Source organism: Balaenoptera ricei, chromosome 4, assembly GCF_028023285.1.
Source record: "Balaenoptera ricei isolate mBalRic1 chromosome 4, mBalRic1.hap2, whole genome shotgun sequence".
Classification (NCBI taxonomy): Eukaryota; Metazoa; Chordata; class Mammalia; order Artiodactyla; family Balaenopteridae; genus Balaenoptera; species Balaenoptera ricei.
In genome coordinates, this window is record NC_082642.1 from 19,529,537 (window position 1) to 19,557,267 (window position 27,731).

The 27,731-nt window shown below is 44.1% G+C and overlaps 1 protein-coding gene across 2 annotated transcripts; it reads right to left on the minus strand.

The window, feature by feature from the left end:
• Positions 1–1,799: 1,799 nt before the first annotated feature.
• Positions 1,800–26,281, minus strand: CLDN18 (claudin 18). 2 transcript variants are annotated; one of them, XM_059921912.1, is made up of 5 exons: positions 26,062–26,281; positions 5,833–5,997; positions 5,098–5,215; positions 2,973–3,083; positions 1,800–1,971 (listed from the first exon to the last, which is right to left on the minus strand). In XM_059921912.1, exons 1-5 carry the CDS (start codon positions 26,279–26,281, stop codon positions 1,800–1,802), a joined length of 786 nt encoding a protein of 261 aa, XP_059777895.1. The 2 variants fall into 2 exon arrangements, with proteins under 2 accessions (XP_059777895.1, XP_059777894.1); XM_059921911.1 differs by lacking the exon at positions 26,062–26,281 and adding an exon at positions 16,405–16,624.
• Positions 26,282–27,731: the final 1,450 nt, after the last annotated feature.

Sequence of the window (27,731 nt, forward strand, 5' to 3'; positions counted from 1 at the left end):
CGATATTTGTCTTTCTCTGTCTGACTTATTTCACTTAGTATGATAATCTCCAGGTCCATCCTGATTTTATCTGTTCATCCTTTACCCCATCTTAGACAATGATTTTCATGAGCGCTCTTATGTGGTTTGGCCTAAAACCATTGCTGTCTCATTGAGAAGTGTCTCTGGGTTTACTGTTTGGGTTCTTGGTGAACACAATTCCTCTCTGTTTAATGGGCCATGATCTGGTCTTCCCCCGGACATAGTCTTTACAGCCTGAAGACCCCTATGAATCTTCACCCATCTCCTTGGAGGCCACTTTCATATGCACTATTGGCCTGAGGACTTTTTTCCTCCAAAGAATAACCCAATGGTCAGATTCCCCAGTGCCAGTGCTGTTCCTTGATTAGGTAGTTTTGAGAGATTGGCTTTACCTCAGTTTCCTGGGGGGGAGCCTATTCTGGCTCTGGTGCTGGGATGGGATTCTGGTGGCCTGGAAGAAGGAGGTTAGGCTTTTGGCAGTAGTGATGCAAACACAGGGAAGGCGTGTGGCTGCAGAGAGTTCTTGAACATCCAACGGTCCAACCACTCAAGATGAATTTAGTGAAGGGACCAGCTCTCAGGGTCACAAAGCTGACCACAGTGCCAAGTAGGTGCTACCCTCAACTCTTAGTGGCCTGCAGCCGTGGAAGTGTGGACACCTGTCACTTGGAAATATTACATTCAGGCTCATCACTTTTTTAAAAAAGAACACAGTTTCAACTCACTTCCTAGGACCTGCTGTGTTCCATTATTTGGTTTTTACATGGATTACACTGATTCTATCATCTATAATCAGAGCCCAGGAGACCTCAAAGGGAAAGAAGTAGGATCAGTGAGCATTTCATGAAATTTGGACTTAAATGTGATTTTACAAAGTACATTACAACATCAGAGCAATTATTTTTTCATTTTCTTCTATTCATGTGCAGGGGTGAGGCTAATTCACAGACACAGTGTATCATTTCACTAATCCATTATTTATTCTAAGTATATTTAGAATACCAAATATATTTAGATTACCAAAAAAAAAAAAAAAGAAAAAAGAAAAAAATTCTTTTCTCATTCCTCTAGGGACAGTTTCTGGCCTGTGACAGAAAGAGGACCTGCAGTGGGGATTCCAGCTAGAATTAGCAGATGTTAGCAGAAGTGGAAAAGGTTGGTTTCCTCAAACTGAAATCACTTTGGTCCAAGTAATGTTCAAGATCATAGTGGAAGAAAACTCAGATAATGAGCTGCAGATATGATAAATATTTTTCCCTACCAACTCTCCTTCAATCAGTGTTTATTAGTAGCCAATTTAGGGCAGGGGTGGGGGGAAGGGGCAAAAATCAAATAGCAGAAAATGATGTCTTTTGATTGACTCTTTTTTTCCTTTCAGAATTGTTCTGGGGGATGAGTTGGGAAATAGATCATCAATGGGCCATTGGCTAGAAGGAGGAGGGAGAGTCTGCCTAAATTACCTAAGTGACTGATAGGAATTCAAACCACATTCTATCATCAGATTAAAAAGGTTATGTTAAAAAAAAAGAAATAAGAGGATTGGAAAATGTGGGCTATAGCCTCTAATGTACATCTGATAACTCAGCTGTTTTGTGATGGAACACTTAGAGACAGAGAATGGTGGCAAACACCATCTGGCCTCACCACAGGTGAAACCAAGGCTTTCTAATTTCCAACTGTGAGTCAAAAGCAATGGGAAATCAAGGTAAAAATTCCTTGTTTTTGGGTGAGCTCTAGTTGGGGGATTTCTTCTGCTCCTGCCGAGGTGTCTTGGAGGGCTACACGTAGTCGTACTTGGAAGGATGAGATTGTCCCTCATCTTCTGTGCGGGCACCCCCATCGTATATCTTCTTGGTTTTGGCGTTGGACTCAAAGCCAGTACTGGCCTTGAAGCCTCCAGGCCTGTAGGCAACATTGTGGCCAGAGGCGTGATAAGAGACGGCTTTGTAGCTGAAAGCAAAAGAAACATTCTATGACCATAGATGTATTTGGTAGGAGGACAAACTACTCATTTTCCCTAGGATGTCTGACTTTTAGCACTGAAAGTCCAGTGTCCCAGGAAACCCTTAGTCCTGGGCCAACTGAGACAGTTGCTTCCCTTGGCTTTGGGACACTGGCTTTTCAGCCTCTGCGGTGGAGCAGAATTTCTTGCTTTGTATTAGAGTTGGGGGGTTAGTGACTAGTGAGTTCCCTCTGTTCATCAGTTAAGATGAAGCTGAACCAGAAATGATGTCCAGGGGAACATGGTTATGCCAAAGAATCATAGAATTTGTGAGCTGGGAGGTATTTACATGCAACCCATCTCCCCTAATCTGCTTAGTACGTGATGAGGTAACAGAGGCTCAGAGAGGGCAAATGACGGGCTAGAGGTCACGGGACTGGTGAGCAGGAGAGCCTGACTGGGATCCAGGTCTCCCAACCCCAGGCCCAGTTACAGAGGTACAACAGGTATTCTCAACAGCAGTGCTACTAACATTTTGGAACGGATACTCCTTTGTTGTAGGGACCTGTCCTGCGCTTTGTAGGATATTTAACAGCATCCCTGGCCTATACCCACCAGATTCCAGTATCACCCAACTCTTCCACCCCAAAGCTGTAACAATCAAGAGTCTTCAGATGTTGCCCAATATCTCCTGGGGACCAGGGCAGGGGTGGGTGGGGGTAGGGGGTGGGTAAAATTGCTCCCAGCTGAGAACCATTGAGTTACAGAATACTGGAGTCAGGGGGAAACCTAGAGGGCTGGGTTTTTCCTTCAGTAGCATCATTTCTAAATCTGCTCAGGCTGAAATAGGCCTGTCCTGTTCTTTAGGTCTCCTCATAAAAGATAATGTTCATGATCCTTTTGTCAGTAGAGTTCTTCCATGTACCTATACTGATCATCCTGCCTGTAGATGATGTGTTAAAATGGACTCGGATAAAACGTCTGATTGCATTGGGATGGGGAGACTCACTTGGTTTCCTCAGGCGCCAGGCCCCGGCAAGCGATGCACATCAGCACACCCCCAATTAGCGTGAGGCCTCCAGCGACCCAGCCAACAAACAGAGCCGCACCAAAGGTGTACCTGGGTGGGGAAACGGTGGCTGTGAATGTGGTTGACTCAACTCCCCGGGCTCTATCCAGTGAACCTGGCCATGCCCATCCTCTCTGTCCCCACTTTTGGATCCCACATCTATCCCAGCCCGCCCCTGAACACAGCCCTTTGGGTCGCAGTCAACTGCATCAGGTGTCCTGGAGAACAGAATTGGGACTGAAGTTACTCAGCAAAACAGCTGTGGGATTCTTAGGCCCCTAGCATCACTCAGGCATAGAATTAATTGTAAACTTCTAATTTCAGAGAAACATCTCAGGAAATCCCCCTCCCTCCCTATTGGCAAAGGGAAGTGTCTTGACGGTTTGGTAAGAGAAGTTTGAGACATTATGGGATCAGTCTCAAGTTATTATTTCAGAAGGAATTTTGGTCTCTTGGGTTCTTACTGTGAGCCAAGAAGCCTTTATCTTCTCTAACTCAAGTAACCCTGGTAACCGTCCATGCCGGTAGGAGTATTATGTTTAGAAAGAACTAATGTGAAGAGACCAGTCATTCTTTCATTCATTTCTTCACTCATTTGTTCAACAAGTATTTATTGAGCTCTTACTATATGCCTGGCACTGCCTGGCACTGGGACAGAGGGGTGAACAGAATGGACACAGACCCCACCCTCAGAGTGCTTCTGTTCCAGTCCGCCAAGGCTGGTGCTCTTCCCCTTGGAGGGTTGCCTCCAGTGGGACTCAATTACATCAAAACAGGATTGTCTGAGAACAAAATCTCTGAAGTTGCCTGCCCAAGGGACACAGGAATGTTCTAAGGAGACGGTGTAAGAGAGTGATGGCAGGCATTAGCGCTGGGTGCCAGGCGGGTGGGTGACTCCTCGGGCAGGGGCAGTGACACCAGGCACCCAGATACTGCGGCCAAGGCGGGCTCTTCAAAATAGGGTGACCAACCATCCTGATATGCCCATGACAGAGAAGTTTCCCAGGATCTGGGACTATCAGTGCTAAAACTGGGAAAATCCCAGGAAAACCAGGATGAGTTGATCAGCATGCTTCTAAGTTGCCCTTGTAGTCAAGAGACCATGGGAAGACGGTAAAGGAGGTTGAGGGCAGCTTATGGGGATCACATTTTTTCCTATTCTTGAAATAAAGCAGGAACATGGATGGCGAGTGGAGTTCCAGGGAGCCAGAGAGTAATGGATTTATCACGTGCTCACGCTCATCTGTCTCCCATGATGGTGTTGCTAGAGAAATACCAAGTGTATCCGCTCCAGAGATGACGGGTCACTTAGGTATAATATTTACATTGCTCTCCCAGAACAAGATCTTTCTCCTTCAGGAATTTGCTGCTGCTTCTTGCTATGAAATACATCCCTTTGAAGTGGCTAAATGAATATAGGTGTTGGAATTGCTCTTCCGCCTTTGAAAAGTTCTACTCTGCTTCCGACACCAAATTACAGTGAGGTTTCATCTCCCTCCACTAGACCGTGACCTCTGTGAGAACGAGGACCTTGTCGTTATCCCCAGACCTCAGAAGAGTTCCTGGCCCACAGCAGGTGTTCGATACATTTGTAGAATGAATGAATTAATGAATGCGAGAAAGAGCAGCCGTACAAGGAAGAAACATTACTTTTTTCATCTGTACCGCACCTCCCTCATTTCGATTCCAGCTTTTCCCTGTCCCTAGCTGGGTTCCCGTCATGGACTGGAGACGCGGGGGTGATGCCCATTTACATGCTTGGGTTAACAGTGCCTGTTTCGTTGCCACCACAATGGGGCCTGTGTAAGAGTGTTAGATAAATACTGTGAACTGTCGCTGTATTTCAATGCAAATGTCAGATCAGCCTCAAGTCATATCACCAAGGATATTTCACTGAAATGAAGTTTATGAATTTACAGATCATTGTTGATTTATGATATGGCATGGTTGCCTCTGATAAATTTTTGCTATTTCAGGCGCTGACAGTCACATTAGGCATACGTGTTTAATCGGATTTTTACAACAATGTTCACCACGGAATACTGAGACTCGATTAGGAGGTTACCTGGTCTGGACGGTCTGCACCATCCCACCCATGCTGGTGTACATGTTAGCTGTGGACATCCAGAAGTTAGTAACCAGCATGTTGGCAAACACAGACACTCCAGCGATTGCACAGAGACCTGTGGGCAAGAACAAGAAAACTCCGGAGTCAGCTTTAAATGGATCACATTGTTTGTGAGGCAATGTATGTTTAAACGAGTTTAGAGGAGCAGGCTGCAGAATATTCCATTCCTATAACAGGATGGTCAATCCAAGCATCGATTATTGAATTCCCACTATGAGTCAGACCCTGTGCTAGGTGCCTACACTCTCTTATCTCTCTGGTTGAGGAAAGATTTGTACGTGCGAAGAAAGAGATTTTCCATCTTGGGACCAGGTATCAGTAGTACAAATATTTTGGGTCTGGTCCTTTGATGATGTCAAGGGCTTTTCCCTTAAAATCATTTTCTAAAGTCTCACCAAAATAATGCCTTTAGGGATTGAGTCACATGTCTACCTAGAGTTGAGAATCTCATAATGAGGTGAGGGTGGCAGCTAAGAGGGACATCAGCACACATGATAATTCTGTAGAGTGTAAGTGAGCCTTAATCTCAGATCTTGAATCCCAGTGTGTAAAGCTCTGATCCACATTCAAACCATGCTCACTAGGGAGAAGCCCTGTCCTCTGCCAGAATGATTTTGCTTTGACATTCCTGGATGCGCATTTGAGAGAGGTAACCCCAGGCTCCTTGTTTACCTGAGATGATGAACATGATCCCGGAGGTAAGTGTCATTTTGGCTTTGGCAGAGTCATCCATGTTGCCAATGCGGATGCACTTTAGGGCGAAGATGGCCACCAGGAGGCCGATGACACTCAGGACGATGCCCACAATCATCAGGGCTCGCACTGCCTGCAGCATGGCTGCGGGTCGAGGGGCAAGACACAAGCAGACAAGTAAGACCACCTCAAAGTGATTGATTAGGCTATGGTTTAATACAACAAAACAACTACAACCAACCGGCACCAAACCGCTGAGAAACGGCAAGTCCATAAACTGTGAACCTTCTCATCATCAGGGGATATGAAATTGTGAAAAATACAAAACCATCACTTACACTCCCCTGATTGATGAAAGACATGCATGCAGAAGTCTATAGAATGAGAAAATTATGAACTGTTGGAGCTGGAAGGGCCAAGGGAATTCAGCTATTTCATGTCCTCATTTTAAAGCTTGATAACCTGGGGTCCAAGAAGGGGAAGTGGCTTGACTAAGGTGCCATTAAAAATTATTGATAGAGCTTATAGTAAAACTGTGTTGCTTTGACTTCTAACCCAAACATCTTTCTTCTCTAGTCTTTCCATAGGAATGCAATGCTTCATAGGGTTGTGTCCACTTCCAGAAAGCTCAATACTCATTTACAGCCTATAATGAAGCAAGGTCACTAGGTAGTATACCAGGGGCACTGTATTGTTGCCTCCTCCCAAAGGGACTACTAAGGTCATGGTGAGCTGTAGGTTTGGGGTCTACATAAAAAGATGATTATATCAATTATATCAATCTCAGGCCTTTCAGCACAACCGCAGTTTATCAGCAGTTCCCTTTCCAGGAATCAATGGAAGCTGTACGTCCTGCTGGGACTCTCCTGCAGTGACCTCTCCTCCAGATATTTCCAAAGAGGTTTCTAGTGCAACCTTAATGTGCAGTGACTCATCCCAACAGTTTTTTACTGAGCCTGCATGACTAGGCATGGGGATGACGGTGAGTAACAGATCAGATATGGTCTCTGCCCTCACGGAGCTTATGCCAAAGTGGGGAAAGAAAGTCATTAAACATGTCCACCACAAGCATAATTAATTTTACAAAAGCAAGATAAATTAGTTCTTGTGTCTTCCAGAGGGAAAGGCCACTAGCGTGGGTAGTTCTGGTAAAGCAGAACTGAAGAACCATGTGAAGCAAAGCAGAGAGCTCTGTCCTATCCTAGTTGTCATAGCCAACTGCTACTTTTAATTGAAAGCTATTAGGGACTTTTCAACGTTAAGAGATTGAATCCATATAAAAACTCCCTTGCAATGTAGGTAATATTATTATCTCTATTTTATAATTGAAGAAATTGAGACTCAGAGGTGAAATAAGCTGCCCAAAGACACATATCAAAGGAAAGGCAGAGCTGGGGGTCAAACCTGGAACTGTTTCAAAATGGTTATTTTCCCATCACAATACATTGCTCTGAGGTACTTTATCCTTGAAGAACAGGTAGAGTTCTGGCTGCCAGCAAGGTATAGGGATCTGTAAGCTCCTAACAGAATGTATCCTTCAAACTTGGAGACTAGACCATAAAATGTCATCCTCTGAAATGGATGCTAAGAATGTATAAAGGAATATTCTCCAAATGTCATCTCAGGGAATTGCCTGTCCCAGGAGATTATTTATAAATGTGACTCTCAAGACAAGGGAGCCCTGGGAGGAATTCTCTCCAATCTCTTCGGGAAGATTTCATCTCAAATATGGCCAATATCAGGGGAGCTGCCTGCTTATTCACTCTAACGTGTGTATCATAAAGCAATTTGTCATGATGGAAGAATTGGAAATCAATGAAAGATATTGAAAACAGGAGAGGTAGATCATGCACAATTCATTAAAGAGCCTTCTGCAGTGTCTGAGGAATGGAGGCCCCGGCAACTTTCTCATCAGGTAGCGAGACAATGGTAACCAGCTACTCTAGTTCTGTGCCATTGACTTCCATTCACTTAATTCTGATTCTCTTCTCCCTAAAGAAACTTCTGCTTTTAACTTTGCTTCCCTGCTGGGAAGAGATTTCTATAAGCATCCATCATCAGTCTTGGTCCTATTAACCACTATATTCTGGGGGTAAATGTGTTGGTGTACGGTGTGGATCAATCTTCCAGGATCTGACCATTCATTCCTAGAAGAATTGATGAACATTAGCGTCTTGGGCTTGCAGTTTCCTGCTGCTAGAGCCACGGTGGCCCCAGTAAGGTGAAAAGAACTCATGAGGCCTTAAGGGTGGCCTCTGGATCCACTCCTTAATATAAGAGGGCTCTAGTGTGTCACCTCTGTTTTCCAAAGCCTTGCCCAATGGCTTTGTTGACCCCACTCATACTGGGAACAAACACCCCATCCATTCTCTCATTAACAAATGGAAGCATGTGACATCTACTTGTGTATTTATTTATACCTTTGTGTATTCATCCAGCACATGTTGGTATACTCTCATAGTCAAACGTTAACAGATTCATGCGCTCATCCATGAATTCATTCATTCATTTATTCATTCATCCATCATGTATTCTTAAGCTCAAATTCTCTGCAAAGCCCTTTGCCAGATGCTGTAGGAAGAATAAAATTTCATGAGAAATAATCTCTGTCTTCAAGCAGCTTACAACCTGGAAAGATTATATTTTCACTGGAAATCCTGAACCTCAAATTTCTTTTCACCTTGAGAGTACTTTGGCTAAGAAATCATAATAGAACCCCTTTCTGACAGTCACTCATGGTGTGGTTCTAGCTCTCTTTCACACACACAAATTCTAAGGCTGTGGTTCAGGACAGCTATGGAGAGGACATTTGTGGGGCAGCCCCAGACTTCAGGAAATACCCTCAGGGCTCTTCTATTTTTGCATGTTGCTGCCAGAAAACTGGACCTATGAGAGGAGGAAGGGACTTTGACTTTCCTTCCGTCTTGTCCTCATGGGCCTCTTATGAACTCCAAATCTACTCAGGAACATGTTAAAGGTTTTAAAAACTGCTCTTGTTCTGATATTTTAAGCCTTAAGCCATTCAGAGAACAAAATCTTTTATCCCTTTTGAGAAGCACCTGGCAAGGCATCTGGTTAAAACAACCAAAACCCAATCAACCAACCAACCAACGAACCAACCAACCATCAACCAATCAACCAGCCAAATAAACAATATTAACCAAGCAGGATAAAAAATATCCCTTCCTCATTCTATGAAAAATTTTACTTATCCTGGACTGTTGGCAAGGATGGGGTCATTGAATCTCTTTAATTGAGTGGTTCTACTATTTGTTCCCGAAAACATACCACGTATGTGCTGTGGTTGTGGCTGAAGTATGTGGTCTTCCCTGACATTGTTGGATTAGAAGGGATGACGATGCCAGCTGGTGGGAGGTAAAAGCACCGGGCTTGCCTGATGTGTAGAGCGGCTGCTGCTGTGTGTGCCACAGGATTCCTTGGGTACTGAAGCCCTAGCCAGCCTGTCTTTGCCTTTGCAAAGACAGCCTTTGCCTCAGGCTCTCAGATGCCCTCTTGCCTTTGCTGGGTCAGGTTTGCATGACAAGACCTCATTCTTTACTGCTCTCTCTTGATCTCTGGATTTCTGATGAACACTGGTACCTGCTTTGAACCAGGGGTCCACCCTGACCCTGAGCTCCTTTTTATTTTTTAGAATCTCCTTCTAGGGTTAGGGTTAGTTTACTACTTTCTTTTAGCCTGTGGTTGGGCAAAGACACAACACTGTCTTATATCTTGTGGGGCCACTGTCAGAGCCACAACTCTTGACCTGGATGGATGAACCAAGATCTTCCTTGCTTTGGAGACCCCTTGTGGGTGTTCTTCTGAGGGTGGGAGCTGTGATGCGGGCAGCTGCCAGGAAGCAAGGGGAAATGTTCTTCACTACTCATTGCTAGAACTCCCCTATGTCTAGTAATGACCATGGAGATGCATGGTGGTGACCCAAACTTCCTTTCCATCTGGAAGATTCTACCACCTGGAATACTAATCCGTCTCCATGGATAAGTCACCAGAGGAATTGCTTCCAAAGGAGGTAGATTTCTCTTTTAGCCTCTCTGTTTCTTTTTTCTTTTTTTTAAAACATCTTTATTGGAGTATAATTTTCTCTTATTTGATATTCTGAGCAAGAGACATAGGCTTATCAGCTGATAACAGGTGAGTCAACGGGTTCTATAGACTGATTCCCTGCACCAAAGGTGTGACTACAGCATTCTTCCCAACGAACAAAGACGTATTATCAGACATGAAGGGTGGGCAGGATTCAGGGCTGACAGAAGCAAACAGAAAAATAGGAACTCAGTGTCCCCAACCCCCACCCCACACCATTGCAATATATCTTATTCCCCCAAAGTAGCTATGAACTGACAGGCAAGGCGTGGTTCCCAATCCTGGCTGTACCTTAGCCTCTCCTGGGGAAACTTTTAAAGAAATGTTAATGTTTTGCCCTGATCCCTAGGGATTTTCACTTAATTGTTCAGTGACATAAAATTGCAAGGAATGATCTGAGAAAACAGCCCTCAAGAGGGCTTAGGAGGAGGTGCTCAGAATGGGGAGTTGAGAGGAAAGAGTTCCCAGTGGCTGACATCACTAAGCTGGCTAGGGGGTGTGGGTGGGGCTGATGAGACCGCAAGTCACAAAGTGCCAAAGACTGGACATGGGGCCTTTGTTGGGGTGGGGACGGGGAGGACCCATACCTTCAGGCACAGCTTGGCTTCAGATTGAAGGCTGGAATGGCTGGTGGAGGAGCCCAAAGGAGGGGATCCCAGAGGAGGGAAGTCTGAGGCCAGACCTCAGACCTTCAGAACAAGGTAGGAAGGCCTCGATTCTCCAGAGATCCCAGGGAACCGATATGGAGGTCCTGTGTATCTCATGAAATCCAGCAGACTTCATGATACCAGGTGAGTGTCATTAGGCGAGTCTTTTAACCTCACGGAAGCCAAGTCTCCTCAACTCTGGAGTGGGATAGAGATATTTCTTGCAAAGAAATGTTGTGAGGATCAGTTGCTGCTTGGCCCCAGCATAGAACTAAGCCAGCCTCAGTAAGTTTTAGTTTCTTCCCCTTCCCTAAAAAGAAGTTATCTCTCCATAGAGAACAAACTAGTGGTTACCAGTGGGGAGAGGGGGAGGGGCAATATAGGGGTGTGGGAGTGGGAGATACAAACTATTGGGTGTAATCTAGGCTACAAGGATGTATTGAACAACACGGGGAATGTAACCAACATTTGGTAATAGCTGTAACTGGAAAGTAAGCTTTAAAAATTGTATAAAAATTAATTTAAAAAAATAAAACAATTTGAAAAAAAGCAGTTATCTCTCTCCAACCCGACATGGCTTTGGTTTGTGCTAACCGTGTACAAACCTGAATCCTCTCACATGGCGATAAAATATGGTTGAGGATTTGAAAGCCATGGGTGAGAGAGTGTGAAGGGAAGGAGTGGAAGAAGACTTGAGAAGAGGGGGAAGAGAAAGGCCTGGACCAAGGTAGGGGGGAAGATCAGGAAAAATGGGCTCAGGGTCTGGCGGGCGATGAGTGGGCTGATGGTGGAAGCAGCGTAGGCAGCTCCTATCCTATTGCCCTTCCTTTCCAACTCTAAGGTGGGCTCCAACTACATAACTCTGACCGTGTGTGTCCCCACCAGGAAATGATGCCCCACCACTGACCGGTCCATGCTAGGGTGTGATGCTTTGTGGATGGCTGCCTCCGCTATCAAAGCCACAGGCTGAGGAGGCGTCCTGATTCCTGGGTCTACATAGCTTTGATCATAGAGAAATCAGAGCAACGACTTCCTTTTATATGTAAGGTACAGGTTTCCTTGGGCTTTGTAGATGTGCTCTCAGTTCTCTGTGGGATCACCTTCAGAGGTACAATAGTGTGTACACATTTAGATGTTTGTCCACATGTTGAAAAAGGCATGTTTGTGCTAAAACATGTCTCTTTTTTGAAGAAAAGGAAAGCAGCTTGACCAAGAGGTTCCCCCAGATCTCACTTCAACTTTACAACTAACTTATAATCATTCTACCTTTTAGGGCCAGTTTCTTCCACCTGACATTGGGGAAAGACAAGCTGGTTTCACAGAATCATGACTTTATGTGAAACATTCAGCCAATAGTAAGAAGAAGTAAACAAGGCAGCTCCTTTAGAAAGGATACATAAGAACAGTTTCATATTTTTTTCCCTTATGGATTTTAGATTTTGTGGAATTGTTCTCTCTGTTAAATGTGGTTTCCTTATCCGCCCTCCCCCCAGCCATTGCCGTGTGTGTAAATATGATTGACAAGTTGATGGGAAGCTCCCTAGCTCTCCAGTGGCTGTTGTTTTTTCACATTGAGGTGGTAAAGGGGATATGCAGCCAGTTGTGTGAAAAAAATCAAGACCCTCAGTGCCTGCAAAGGGGCTGAGAACCAGTGAAGTGTTCAGAGCACAGGTGGAATGGGGGATGGAAAGGAGAAAAAAGGACCCTAAATAATTTTTTCTTTGGATATTTAGATTCATAAAAGGTGTTTGATTTTGGAGAAGAAAAAAACCTGGAAGATAGAATGTCCTATTTGAGAGCTTTGGGTGGTATAGACATGACAGTAATGATTTAATGATGCCAAGAGCCAGATCTTGTAAATGGGTCGCAGAGCACTTTCACACAAATGCCTTCCTATGAGGCACTGCACACCTGGAGAACACGAGGTCAAGAGATGTAGGTGGCCAAGCTATACCCTTGATACCAACTCACTCGCCTCTAACCATAGGGCCCTGCCACTGCACCAAATTCAGTCCAAATATTTGCAAACACGTTAGAAAAAACAGTGCTTGACTATGATACCATCATGGAGGCCAGAGACCTGAGTCTGCCAGGCCTCCTCTCCACCCTGCTCATTGACTGCCCTTTTCTTTTTCTTCCCACTGTCTCCAGGGCGGGGAAGTGGGAATGACACACAAGTCATCCACTCTTTAAACTTAGTATTCTTAATTTTGCATTGTTAATGATATTGCTATAAATGGGTCAAGGTGCCGAGGTACCCTCTACTCTTATTGTGCTCAATCTCTTCAATCATAAGGAAGCCCCTTCTAGCTGGAATGAGCATGGACAGGGGAAAAGACACGATTTGGAAGTCTTTTCAGCCGTGTGTTCATACCCTACTTCTGCCATCTTCTACCCATGGGAGCTTGGGCATGTTATCTTGCCTCCCTCTCTGAGCCTCAGTTTCCACTTTTGTAAAAAATAAAGCTAATACTTCTTTCCTTGTATTGTTGTGAAGATTAAACTGGAGAGTTTATGTGCAGTCCAATAAGCCAGAGCTGTTTTTATTTCTGGGCATTGTCTCTGTAGAATTACGTGCTACATTGGCTGTTTGGAATCCAGTGGAGAGAATCTTGAGATATAAATTATACAACGCTTGTAATATACAGGTGAACAGTCCTGCTACCACCACCATTTACCTCATTCATCTCTCTGTAGATTACGTAGTACAGCTAGATGAATGGAAACAGGTTATTCTATGGCTGTCAGTTCCAACTAAAAGTGATACATTTTTATCAGATGAATGAAAAGTTAAGTGAGATTTTTGCAAGAAAAGAGCTTCTACTTAGGAAGAATTGAATAATTGGTAGTGATGATTACGGTGATTAAAGCATTATATTGGTATCTGCCTCATGCCTTTACAGCACTTGAAAGCTTATTTCCCTGAGTTCCAGGTCAAAATTAAACTCTCTGCAACCTTCCATTTCTACCTCTGGGCATTTCTCCCAGCTCCTCTGCTTCAGGTGTCTCTTCCCAAGGCCCCTTGTCATGCTCAAGAGCATGCTTTCAGCAGCCGTTTCCGCTGGCCGAGTCCCCCCTAGGCGCTGGGTCCTGGCTGGTTCATGTTACTCCTTTCAGTCCCCCTGGGAGCCCCGCGAGTGTCCACAAGCCATCCTCTGGCCTCCTCTCTGGCTGCTTCATTGCCTTATGTTCCTGCCTTTAGCTTTTGAGTTTCTTTCTAGCCTTTTCCTCCTGGTAATCCTGCCGCCCTTCCCTCATCTCAGTCAGTCAGCTATGTCTTAAGTCATCAAAAAAAGATTTGCATTTCAGGATGCCAGTTGACACTGTAGTCACTCCTGCTGCCTTGAGGACTGGCTATTCTTAAATCCACACTGTTCTCCAAGGCCATACATGATCAACTATTTAAAGTATCTCCTTTTCCACAAACTCAGTCCCAAGAAATGTCTTTCCTGGCTTTTGGTGGGATCCTGTTCCCCCGACGCAGACTGGCAGGGCTGGGGTCCCCCTCTGTGAAGGCTGCCTGGAGCTTTTCAGAGTTTCAGATTTGTGAGCAGTTGTCAGGAGCGGTACAGGATGTGGTACAGAGATCTGTGGGATCCTTTTTAATTTGGGGATGTGAGGAGGCTTCTTCAGGGAGGAGATGGTATTTGAGCTGGACCTCACATATGGGAAGATTTGTGCAGATGGCAGTTGGGGTGCAAGAGGGGGGACATTTGGGCAGCAGGGGCAATGGGTATCCAGGACCAAGCTCAAGGTATAGTAAATGGACAGGGAAAACCTTAGGCTGTGGGCAAAGGGCTGGTAAGAGATGGGTCAGGGAAGGGAGGTGAGCAATGCAGGAGGGCGTGGGTGTCAGGCTGTCATGTCTGCACCTAATTAAGCTGGGAGTGGGGAACCATGGAAGCTGTTTAGGTCTTGAAATATCCAGGGAGATGAGAGGTGAGAACTGGAAGTTGGTGACTGGAAGATTCTGCCCGACCTTCTGCCACCGTCAAAGCAGAAAACACTCTAAAGAGATGAAGGATAGAAACCAGACTGTGAGAGGTTAAGAGTGAGGGGTGGTAGAAAAATTTAGTTTTTCAATTTGATTGTCAGTGAGCCGAGGAGAGACAAAAATTGACAATGATCCGAATCAAGAGAAGGTTTTCCAGGAAAAGAGGATATAAGCATAAGAGAGGAGGAAAGATGAAAGAGGCAAAAAGGAGAGGGGCTGATCAGCGGTGATGGCCAGACAGGAGGGCATGGGGCATTCACAGCCGGGGTGGAGAGGTCGGCCTTGGGCGGGAGGGAAGGAGGGGATCTTGTTCTGCAGAGAGGTGGGGAGATGAGGAGAGATTCTGGGAGGGCTCAGGGAGGATGGGATCCCTCGGTAGAACAGGAAAGACAATGAGAGTGGCAGTGATGGGGTCTGGCCATTTAGGAGAGTGGGGATATTTGGGAGCCCCATGTGTAGAAAGATACAGAATGAGCAAGAGATTGATAACATGTGATGGGGCCCTGGGAAGAGGTTAACGAGCTGAAGTCATGGAATGTCATGCGTTAATTTTCAACATAAGGTCAATCTTATTTTTTCATTTAATAGTTAAAATTAGCTAGCAACTCAACAATCCACGGTCTCGCATCTCCTCCCTTCTGACCTTTGCCCTCACGCTATAGCATCATCCCTCCTCCAGGGTTTCCTTCCCTCCGGCCAGGTTCTATCTCTCTTGATTCTCTAAGCAGGTCTCAGTCAGTGATCGGTCTGTCCTGCAACCCAAGTGGCTTCTAAAAATGGAGTCAATACCCCAATTCTTCCACTCTGCCACCCACCTTCTATTTCTTTCTTCACATGGAGATGAATTAGTTGAATTACTCTTTACAATTCAATTGCAAGGGCTTCACAGGCTCTTAACAGTTTTGTGCAAATTTATTCCCATCTACCTGTCCACAAAGTGTTTGTTTCAGAGAGGCAAAACCCAGCCCTGTTTTCCTTTCCTCACCAAACTCACATCTGGGCCACTCCTTGGAGCCACTGATTAGCCTGACCTTTTATTTCTTTTTGCTTTAAAAAAAAAAAATACAAGTAGAGCTCCCATAATATCTAGAATGCAAAGTTCCTATGATTCCTATTTGAAATAACTCTCTGTATGAGAAACAAGGACTTAGCTGATTTTATCTTCAGGGGTGAAACGATGTCACATTTATAATTATATTTATATTCTGAAATTATTATAATCATTACAGTTCTATAATTATATTTTGACATGTATTGTTTTTTAGGAGTGCATACCAGAACCTCTCAACCCAAATGCAGAGAAAGGATATTTATAGTTTAATGACAATGTATACTTTCTGGCACCTACAGAGACTCCAGTTTTTCAAAGGAAAAATAATTGAATTGATAATGAAATGATATTAGCTCCCAATAAACTTTTTTGACTGTAAGAAAATATTCACCGTCCTACCTACTCCCATGTGTATGCAGGCAAGAACAAGTCACATGCACATACATGCACACGATTACTTTTCTCCTTGAGAAACATGGTCTATTCTAGTATCATGAGCCTGTCCTCACGATAGACCCATTCTTTTCATGACCTGCTTCCTTACTAGCAATTCCTTTGACCTGAGTATGAAATCGCCGATATTCACCGCTACGACTATAGCCCTTTTTGACACAGGGTCAACTTCTCCTCTTATTCACACCTCTGATCCGGAGCCCGTGCTGCGAGGGTCATGCCCTGCGCCCATCTCACCCAGTCCCTCCTGGCTGCGGTGAGAGAAGCAGGCCCTTCCCTGCCTCACCTGTGCCCTCGCCTACCTGGCAGGCCCAGGATGGTGAAGTAGGGCCGGCACTGGGTGAAGCCGGAGCTCTGCTGCACGCAGCTGCGCCAGAGCCCTTCGTACTGGAACACGGCGGTGACAGGGTTGTCGTACAGGTCCTGGGTGCTCCACATGTCCATCACCGTGGCGGCGATGCAGCCGGCCAGGCCCAGGATGGACAGCAGGAAGCCCACCACTTGGCATGTGGCGGTGGACATGGCCTGGGTCCCCGTCCTCCCGCCCAGCTGCCGCCTTCGTCCTGCTGTGCGCCCGGGGAGCTGCTCTGATTAGATGGTTTCCCTCAGCCCTTGGTGTTTGCTCACAGTGTTTTCCTTAGATAGTTCAGTTTCACTCTTGGTTCAAGGGCATTGTTTTTTCATTTGTTAGGGAAGCAGCCCCAAGAGGCACTTGTCCCGCTGAGCCGCGCAGACCCAGCTGGTTTGAGGGCGAGGCGGTCTGGGTGGACCTCCGCCCCACCCTGGCTCGGGCTCTGCCCCGAGGGTGCCACCATCTGGGGAAGAAGCACAGCTGAGATCCCCCCCCCACTCCCAAAAGCCCTTCCTTTAGGCTCTGCTCATCACAGGAAACCACTTCGCCTGACCTCACTTAAAAAAAAAAAGGCTCGGGGCTTCCCTGGTGGCACAGTGGTTAAGAATCCGCCTGCCAATTCAGGGCACACGGGTTCGAGCCCTGGTCCGGGAAGATCCCACATGCCGCGGAGCAACTAAGCCCACACACCACAACTACTGAGCCTGCGCTCTAGAGCCCGTGAGCCACAACTACTGAGCCTGTGTGCCACAACTACTGAAGCCCGCGCGCCTAGAGCCTATGCTCCGCAATAAGAGGAGCCACCTCAATGAGAAGCCCGCGCACCGCAACGAAGAGTAGCCCTTGCTCACCGCAACTAGAGAAAAGCCCGCACGCAGCAACGAAGACCCAACGCAGCCAAAAATAAAAAAATTAAAAGATGATGTTAATATTAATTGAGGCAAGTTACCTTAAAAAAAACAAAACAAAACGGCTCCAGGAATCTCCTCTTACACCAGATGTTAACATTTTCTCCTCACGACTAAAACCACGTTTCACTGACATAGTTCCATTTTGTTCTTACAGAAATAGGTAGGGCAGGTATTATTATTTCCCACTCATATTTTTTGGGGGGGGGCTGTGAATCAAGCGACCTACAAACAGGTTAAGAAACTTGCCCAAGTGCCTTGAACCACAGCTACTTTAAAGATGACAAAGGTGGAGCTCCCATCTCAACTTCCAACCCGGGGCTCTTTCTCTGTTTCCATATGGAGTGACAGAGGCAGGCAGAATTGACCCCTCTTTTGAGAACAGGAAGCCAAATCCTAGAGATAGGCTCTCGGTCCACCGGTATTGGAACTGGGATGAGAAGAAGCAGGGCATTGTGTTGACGGCCATCTCACCCTTTCACTCCTGTTGCAAGAACCACGTGAAGACCACGTGGCAGGCAGACATGGAAGTTCCACAAAGGCCAGGAGGAGGGAACAGGGCAGGCTGGGCCAGAGACCCTGACCTGGTTACTGAGAGGCCTAGCATCTGCTCCTGACACTGTCCCTAACACGCCGTGTGCTGCATGAATTGGGACAAATGGCTCAACCTCTGTGGGTCACAGTTTTTTCATCTGTAACATGGACAGATTAAACTAGAACACTTCAGAGCCCTTTCAGGTCTCACACACTGTCATCTTCTACATTTTGCAAAAACGGTTTTCACTACAGTTGGTCAAAATATCAGGATTATATAGTCACACAAAAGAGAGACTTGGCTGGAGATCAACCATGGCGTTTTGTCTACATAATTTGATTTTAGAATTATGTTAGAGAATTGATGGACCTGCTGCTTCCTGTAGGTGGTGTGTGTCTGGCTTCTGAATTCATTTTAATGAGACTTTCCCCAAATCTGGATGTCAAGGCCCTGATACACAGCGCCACACACCCATACCCCAATCTCTAGCCTGCGGACAGGTCCTCCCGGAAACAGACCTGTGCATCTGGACATTTCAATGTTATCTTGGGTGCACCCAGCCACCACTCCCACGGCTTTATTCCCAGCAAACACAGAAAGCAAATATGCAAGGTCTCCCCTCTGATTTGAATGGAGGCAATGCTCCCCTCAACCGTACACCTTGCTTTAAGTTCTGTGATCAGTGTTTGTAGAGAAAGAAGAATGAGCCAGGAAACCCAGAAGAAGAGAGCAAGCAAGAGTTATATGACTAAGGTCAAGTTGTGGCTCTGTATCCCCTGAACTGAGCTACAAGGCCAAGTCTGAAATGTGGGTAGAAGGCAGCTAGAAGAAGTGACTCTGGTCTCTGCTGGTGGACAGGGATTGACCGATTCAATTGGAAAATGTTGGAGTAATTCAGGAATGATTCTGCCACTGTCTCTGTGGACAGAGCTCATTTTACTCTTTTTTTCAACTAAGAGGCAGGCTTTTTATCCACAAAGAGATCTGTAAGAGTTTGGTTTCCAGTTGTTCATTTTATGACACCTGTCTACCCCCTCCCCACACATTGACTACAATACCACCAGAACAGTAGATTGAAAATGGAAACATTAAAACGAAAAAGTTATTATAGTTATCTATTCTGATTCGTGGCAGTTTCCCCACTCACTCTCCTATGCAAATGTTTTTATGCAAAATTTCAGGACAGAAAAAACAAAGTTATTCAGGTAATAATGAATTAAGCTTTCTTTCTTGTTTGAAATGGCGACAGTGACTTTATGTTTTTGGAGGAAGGAAAAACTAAGTTTAAAGGATGAACTAAAGCTCCCTCTACCTAGGCAGAATACTGAACGAATAGAGAGAAATTCTAAATCTATACACTTTTTAAAATATGAAATAAGTACTAACATGTTTTAAAACATGTGGAAGATGGGATTTTTCACTTCCTGGTGAGTTTTCTGTGCTCCAAAATGAGTGGACCACTGCTTTAGCTGTCACTGCTAAAGAGTGAATGGGGGTCCGCAGAGGAACATCTGGCTTTCTTGTTTATGGCAATAGGCTTTGTTAAAATATATTAACTGTATCTCTAATGATAGTGATAGTTTGTGGTCTGATTATAATAGTATATAATAATAATGGTAATAATTCATGGTCTGATTGTGTTTAACAATAATGGGGTTGTTACAACTTTGTTTAATCACCTTTAAAATGGAGCAAAAATTTTTGCTGACTTCTTAGGGGGAATCCTCCCTATATTCAACTTTAAATTTGCTTCTGGTGGTGGCATTTCAGGTTGTAAATTTCCAGGAGCTTATATTACTTTACTGACATTAGAGAAAACATTTCCCTTACCTTTTCTTTACCTCATTTTAGGAATATAAATATAACACCATCTATGGTTATTAGGCAAAATGGTGATCAAATAGCAATATAAAATATCATAGCTAGGAATATAGGAGGAGTAAAATTAGTATTATTAGCAAGACAAATGATTGATACATCTATTGATTTTTTTCTTTTAAACTGTTAACACACTTCATATTCTTAATTTCTGACTCCACCTTTTGCTGCTCAAAATAGAAAATTTAGAAGCAGGGAAAATTAAAAAAAATCTTACAGTTTTAAATCCTAGACAAAATATCTGGCATACTTTCTTTCTAATCCATTCTCTGTATATATTTTTACATGATTAAGAGATTATACAATTTAATGTTCTGTGCTTTTCACTTGATTGCATACATGTGCAATTAAAGTATTTTGTAAACATTGTTTAATATATTTAATTTAGTATATTAATATCCCATTATATAGAAGTGCTACTATTCACTAAAACAGAATCTATTCTTATATAGTTAGATTATATCCTTTCCCCAGTTTTTTTTTTTTTTTTTTTTGTATGAAAAACAATGTTATGATGAACATTTTTCACATAACTCTTTGCTAGCATTTCTGATTACTCTTTTAGGACAGATTCCTAAGAGAGGAATTAACATGTCAAAGGGTGTGAGGTTTTAAAAAATCTTTCTTATGTAGAAGCAGATTTTTTTTCTATGAATTTTATTCCTAGCAGCAGTATTTGAAAGATCTTGCCTCATTGTACCCTTACCTACACTGTGAATTTGGTAAGTTATACACGATCACTTGTTTTGATTTGCATTACTTTGATTACTAATGAGTTTGAAACTATATTTTTTAAACAAATATTTATGGAGCATTTGTTTTTCCCTTTTCTTGAGTTGTCAATTTGTACTTCTTCCTCATTTATTTGCTGGAATTTTAGCATTTTTTTCTATCAATTTATATGAATTATTTATTTGTTAAGGATCTTAATATATTGCTATGATTACTGAAAAGACCTTTTCACATCAATTATTTCCTTTTTAGTGTTTTTCATGGTTCTAGAAAAAATACAGCGTATTCCATTTATATGTTCACACTACATGGTGCATAATAATACGTGCTTAATAAAAATCTGTTGAATGATGTAGTAAAATGACTGTTCTTTTCTATGCTTAAGAATTTAATTTCCATTTAGAAATGATATTAGAATTATTTTAGAATTTTAGAAAGTTTAGAAGTATTTTATGTATCTTTACATTTAATTAATCTGGAATCTATTTTGGTTTATAGTCTATGATTCTTTTTTTCCCTCAAAAAAGTTAATCAATAATTTTTACAGCACTTACTGAATAACCTTCCCTCTCCCCATGCTTTGTAAAACCTCCTCTATCTATATTAAATTCATGTATATGTCTTTCTAATTTTAGACTTTGTTCCATTGACCTTCTGTTCATCTTTGGGCCGAAACACCTTTTAATTATCACAACTTTAGAATTTGGTTGAATATCTGGCCGAGTTAGCTCTTTACTTTTGTATTATTCTTAAAAAAAAATTTAAAAGTTAATTTCATCTACTTTCTTCTTATAGATAGCCACTTTGTCAAGGTCCCAAAGGAAAACTCTTACTAGCATTTTGATTAGAATTCTTGTAATGTTATCCACACAAGCTTACGCTCTGCAGAAATTCTTCCTGGGTTTGAATTCTCACCTGCCACTTACTAACTACTACAGTGTCATTGGGCAAATTCTACAGCCTTTTTGTGCTTCAGTTTCCTTATCTATAAAATGGAGGTAATACCACTACTTACCTCATAGTGTTGTTGTGAAAATTAAAGTGTAAGGTAATTTATGTAAATTTATACAACCATGTAAATTATATTTAAACATATAAATTAACATATGCTAATTTCTTGAGCCAATGCCTAGCACAGAGTAAGGTCTTAATACATTTTATTATTATGTAATTAGTTAATTATATTATTTATTATTATACATTAATTAGGAACAAATTCACATCTTTATAATATTCCTATCTAGGAACCTGTAGTATATATTTCCATTTAATTGACATTTAAAATTTTCTTAGTAAACCTCTTTTTTCATCTTTATCCTTGCCTGATATTTACACTTGATCTTAGCCAGAAGGCCGAGAAGTGATCCTTGCCTAATATTTAAAGATATTATTCCTAAGTGTTTAACACATATTGTATTGTGTTGCCTCACAAAGAGGTCTAAGTTATTTTAATTCTCTTAATACACTACCCTCTCTCATGCCACTGTGTCTTTTCCAATGATGTTCCTCTCTTTCTGGAAAATTCTTTACCTCCTTATCTTCCTGGGTAACTCATACTTGTTGTTAGTAACTCATCTCAGCTGTCATTTCCTTTAGGAAGTCCCTTCCCTCATGTCTGCACCCTGTACCATACAAGACACTGACTATGCTTTATTGCAGTGATTCTTAACTGGGGCTGCTTTTGCCCCAGGAGGTATATGGCAACGTCTGGAGACATCTTTGTTGTCACAACTGGGGAGGGAGAGGTGCTGCTACTGCCATCTAGTGGATGGAGGCCAGGGATGCTGCTAAATATCCTATAATGCACAGAACCGTACCCAACAAAAAAGAATTACATGGCCTAAACTGTCAGCAGTGCCGAGGTTGAGAAACCTTGCATTGCAATGGTTTGTTGAGCCTCTGTCTCTCTTTCTAGATTTGTGAGCCTTTTGATATCTATGTTCCCCATGTCCAGACAGCTTGGGACATAGTAGGTGCTCAACAAATGTTTGTTGAACAAATAAACGTTCTTTCTAGTGCCACAATTTCTGTGTTACTGGGTTTTAAAAATTTTTTTAAATTTTTTAAAAATTTAAATTAATTAACATATTTATTTTGTGTTATTGTTTATTTCCTGTTATTTCTGCCTGTGTAGGAGGACCAAAGGCTTTGCCTTTCTTTCCTTATCCCTGCCAAGAGGAGAACTTGTTCAAACCCGGTCAGCCCAGGAGAGGGTGGCTGCCAGTGATGGTTCTAGTGAAAAGACTTTGTCTAGGAAGGTTGGCTGCCAGTCCTATGGCTCAGATTTCTCTGGAGGGTTCGGTTGTGCCTGATTTCTTCCCTCTGAGCCTGAGTATCTGTGTTTGCGTTCTTGGGAGTATGTAGCTTCTCCATGGAAATTTAAATATTCTGTGCTTTCATTTCAATGGCAATGGAAAGGAAGTTAAAACAAGTATGTTCCAGATCCTCAGGCTAGCCACTTATGGTTTGGGTTCATTTTGGTGTTTATGATCATGTTTATATCAGGGGTCAGTGAAGTGATAGCCTCAGCTGCTACTTGAACAAAGGGTTCATTCCAGCTCAAATAGAAATGGAGTCAGGGGAATTTCTCCCTACCTTGTGGCACTGGCACCATGAGCTCAGACACCTGTGCCCTGGTGGTCAATACACAGCATCACCAGCAGCACTGTTCTGTCCTGTCTTTGCATAAACCCGATTGCAACAGTTAGTGGTGGTAAATACACAGCAGAGAACTATTCCTCTCCAATTCCAGAAATAATTGGGTTGATAGCCTTAGAGCCACATTCAGTAGTTCCACATCCCAACCTCACCTCAAATGAACAAGACCATTGCAAAAAGCAGTAAGTCACAGATGCCTCATCACCACAGACTCAAGAAGATGATTCTCTGATGCGGTGGTGGCTAAGCGTAAGATGTGAGTACCTCGAATTTATTAATACCATTTTGTAAAACAAACCCACGTGAATAGAGAATCTGCATGAACAATACTAAAGTCAAAACATTGAGAGAGGTGAAATACAAAATCGGACTTGAGGCTGTCTCTTTGTCCTGTTAAGCTCCAAATGAAAACCAACAATATCCCTAACACCAGATGAATTTTGACATTTGTGTTTATTAGTTTTTTAGTGGTATTTACATTACATTTGCAGGTGTGGCTTTGGTCCTTGCATAAGATTTATATGCATTAGGAATTTAAATCTATTGTTATACGTGTTTATATTAAAGTGACACTAAAATGAATGTAATTGAAATCAACATTGAGGGGCTGCAAGAATTTTTTTCTTTTAAAAACGATTCCTACAAAATTATCTTTGAAAAATCCTTCTCTGAACTATCTAGTCGCAGGATCTTCACATACGAACACACACAAAATTTCTAAGAGAAGGCCCTAGAGCAGTTTCAGTCTGGCTCAGTTTTAGCTCTGTGGACGTGGGCAAGTCACTTTGCCCTTCTAAGTCTCCCTCTCTTGACCTGCAAAATAACTACCGGGGTTGTTGACAGCTGTTGCTAGTCCAGGACACTCCCCAAGACTGCAGCCTCAATCTTAGGCAAGAGGGGAGGATAGGAAAGGTGCCTTTCCACTGGGGATTTCTGCTTTGTGTCTGAGAGCCTTGGGGGTCCCAGTTAGGGCTGCGAGCTGGGGCTTAGGTACAGGCAGGTCTGAGCCCTGGCTCCATTTGCATGTGACTTTGGGCAAGTTACCCCCAGCTCAGCTTCCTTGTTTCTAAAAAGGTGGTAGTGATAGCACCAAGTTCACAGGGTGGCTTGTAGAGATTGCACAAAATATTGCAAGGCAGTTGTTGGCTCAAGTGCTAGTGCCAGGTCTGCCATTGTTATTTGCCCTTTGTGAAGCCTTATGACTCCTCAGATGTCACGTGGGTGCTCTGTGCGCGAGAGGTCAGCCTCAGGCTGACTCTCTCCTTCGTGGCCTCTAGCTCTGCATGGACACAGGTCCATGGACCAGACCTCTGAGAGATTTGGGGCATTTTGCATTTGAGGTGAGGGAGAATCCCAAGGGCAGATGGTTAGCCCCGAAGCTCAGGAGGGGTCAGCAGGACATAGGGATGTGGGAGTGGCTCACCTTCCTCCAGTCCCTGGTGGAGGGAGACCTCACTGAATCGGCAGCTGGTCACCCACGGATCTGACTCACATTCTCCTGTTTGCACGCAGGCCCTTCATCTCTTAGCTTGGCATTCGATGCTCTTCATCATCATCTCCGCAAAAACCCTCTTCTCCAGCCAAGGTCATTCCTTCATCTTCTCCCAAGTAAGACTTGGGTGGAAGCACCCCCATGCCTTTGCCCATGCTGTTTTTCCTCCTGGTATGCTGCCCCTCTAACTCTTAACTACCTTTCAAGGGTCACTTGTGGGATTTCCTTCTCGGTGGGTCTCTTCCTGAGCAGGTCATCCTCATCTCATCTCCTGCAGCACCGGCCTTCTGTCCTCCTTACTTGTCACCTTGTCATACCCAGCCCGCAGTGCACTTTCACATTTTGGGGGGGGGAGCACGCCAGGTCCACAGAATCCTGAGGTTGTAGTGAGCTCTCCATCCATAAGTGTGGAATGTATGAAAGACTGAGTCACTGCGTCACTGTCTTTACCTCTTACCTTCTGTGCAGGTCTAAGTCTTGACCCTGCAGCCAAATGGGAAATTCCTGCAGGAGAAGCCCTAGTTTCTATTTCTGATCCTCCTTACTGTGTCCACCTTAGGAAATGCCTCTCTCCAGACTTTGATGTATATTTATGGAAGGAAAAAAGAACTAAGAAATAAAAATGACAAGTGTATTCATTGTCTTACTCTGTTACCTGAGTGAAAGACACTTTTAACATTCTCTACTCTCGAGACTTGAAGTTTTCTTCAAGTTAACATGACCCATCTACAAATCCTTGAAAACGAATCCTTGTGTGGCTAATATGCCAGTCTGGACATCACAGCCCACACCCCTTTTGCCCCGCACAGTCCTCTGTGCAGAGAGTGCCCTGAAGCTGGTTCCATGTGGCCAATACATTCCGGAGGTCAGGAGATGCAGAGAAGGGGACCCATCTGGCGCCCCCATCCCTGAGAAATGCAACACCCAGTTCTTTTTCTCTGTCCCTTTCCTCTGCTCCCTTTCTGTTGCTGTTACATGCTGAGGTGCCCCCTGGAAGCTGGGACCAGGCACAAGGGGGGCTGGAGATGGAACTCTGTTCAGGAGATTCACAGTTCCCAACTCAGGGAGGGGAGATCTCAAGGCTAAAGGAAGGAAGTGCCTATGATCTGGGCCTCCTGAGTCCTGTTCCTGTTGGTGATTGAGACAATGCTATTGCTTGCATAGGAGTTATTTTAAAAATGTGCCCATTGGGGAGAACTGGGTACCATCCGGTTAGGGATACAGGAGCCCTACCAGCTCTAGGAAGCTCCTCTCCCTAAGTTTCCTGCACTCCTGTTCCTACCTTGGTGGTGGAGGCTTTTGCTTCTCCCTCCCCCGTGGTCCTTCTGTGATGCGCCAGACAGAGGCCGCTGTCTCCTGTCCACCTCTGTCTTCCCCCACATCCTGCCAGGTACCAGCCCTTACCTGGCAGCCCCAGCAGGGTGAAGTAGCCCCGGCACTCGGTGAACCCAGAGCTCTCTCGGACACAGGAGCGCCACAGCCCTTGGTAGTTGAATACAGCTGTCACCGGGTTGTTGTACAGATCCTGGGTGCTCCACTGGTCCATGCAGGTGGCGGCAATGGTGCCCGCAACCCCAAGCAGTGAAACCACAAACCCCAAGCCCTGGCAGGCGGTCACGGACATGGTGGGGTGCAGAGTTGACACAGAGCGCCACTCAGCAGGGGGCCAGTCCAGTTCTGAGAGCACTGAGTGTAGGGATGGAGTTTTCTCAGAGAGGCTGGCACACACGTCACGAATGGGCCATGTAAGGAGGGGATTCAACAGTGCCACCTGGACTCGCCCTGCTCCTTTATCTACCTGAGTGAGATAATTTCCATAACATGGTACCAAGAGCCATTTGTTTTCCACCATATGTACACTCTACTCACTGTTTACCTTTTGAAGGAGTTTCCTGATTAGCCAGGCTCCCCTCTGTGGAGGGTAAAACAGGAACAGAGGGCACTGCCTGCAAGACCCACAGGCTGGCCAGGCAGGGCTCCCAGTGGCTAAGCCACAAAATACTTGGAGATGTCAAAGGAATGTATCTATCTATCTATACATATATGTATACATATATATACATATGTGATATATACATATAACTGAATCACTTTGCGGTACAGCAGTAATTAACACAACATTGTAAATCAACTATACTTCAATTTAAAAAAATACTTAGAAATGAAAGGGCTTCATCCGTGTGGCTCTCCCAATGTACTGTTGCCACTTTAGTTAAAAACCTAGGTAAGGCAGGTTATGAGGCAGGATGAAATACAGCCGATTCTCCTTAAGCACGTTGCTTACGTTCTATAAAGTTTCCAGGAACAATGAATTAGCGAATACCGAATCATTGCGCCTGAGAGGATACAGGGTTCGGTTCCTGTGAGCCTCGGGTCACATTTCCGTCAACCGATCAATACATAACCTTGTTATGTGTGGGTTTCTGCCTAAAGACACCTTATTTACATTGTTGATTCATTATCATTGAACTCGTGGCCATCCGCACTAGAACTCAGGCCTGAAGCTCAACTAACGCGTCCTTTTCTCTGTAAGGCGCATCCCAGCCTTCTGGCCTTAGGAGCACTAACCAGCACTTCAGCACTATGCTTGGGGCCATTTTAAATAGAGAAATCACCAAATAAAAGCACAAAGACGTGAAAAACATGGCACTAAAATACTGCGAAGAGGCATTTGTTTACAGGATGAGCTGAAACAAGAAGGCAAAGAAAACCTTTCTTGTTTCGCCTCACCTGGGAACATGTACCTCCCACCGCCCATGTATCTTGCCGTCTGCATACGCACATGTCCGGTGACCACTGAGGAAGCACCTTGAGCACTGACTAAAGTACATTCTAGCGAATAGGTGAACTGGCAAATATGAATCTGCAAATAATCGACTAGTTATTTGATGGAACTGAGTAGTGACTGTGGTCAAGCTGTTTGCAGCTTCTGTGGCACTGACTCCGCCTTCAGCCCAGAGATCATGGGGGAGGGAAGATGGCAGAGGGAAGGAGCAGGACGGTCCTGGGCTCTGGAGTCAGCAGCCTGGGTTCACCCTCATGGAACTAGCTGTGTGAGACAACAGCTAAATCGC

What these genes read in the sequence shown, in the direction of transcription:
- CLDN18 (XM_059921912.1), bottom strand. Translation starts at nt 26,281, where the DNA reads ATGTCCGTGACCGCCTGCCAGGGCTTGGGGTTTGTGGTTTCACTGCTT. An exon ending in CACCCTGCTGGGGCTGCCAG is followed by an intron (nt 5,998 to 26,061) that starts GTAAGGGCTGGT and finishes CTCGACCCGCAG; the next exon opens with CCATGCTGCAGGCAGTGCGA. An exon ending in CTGGCGCCTGAGGAAACCAA is followed by an intron (nt 1,972 to 2,972) that starts GTGAGTCTCCCC and finishes TTTTGCTTTCAG; the next exon opens with CTACAAAGCCGTCTCTTATC.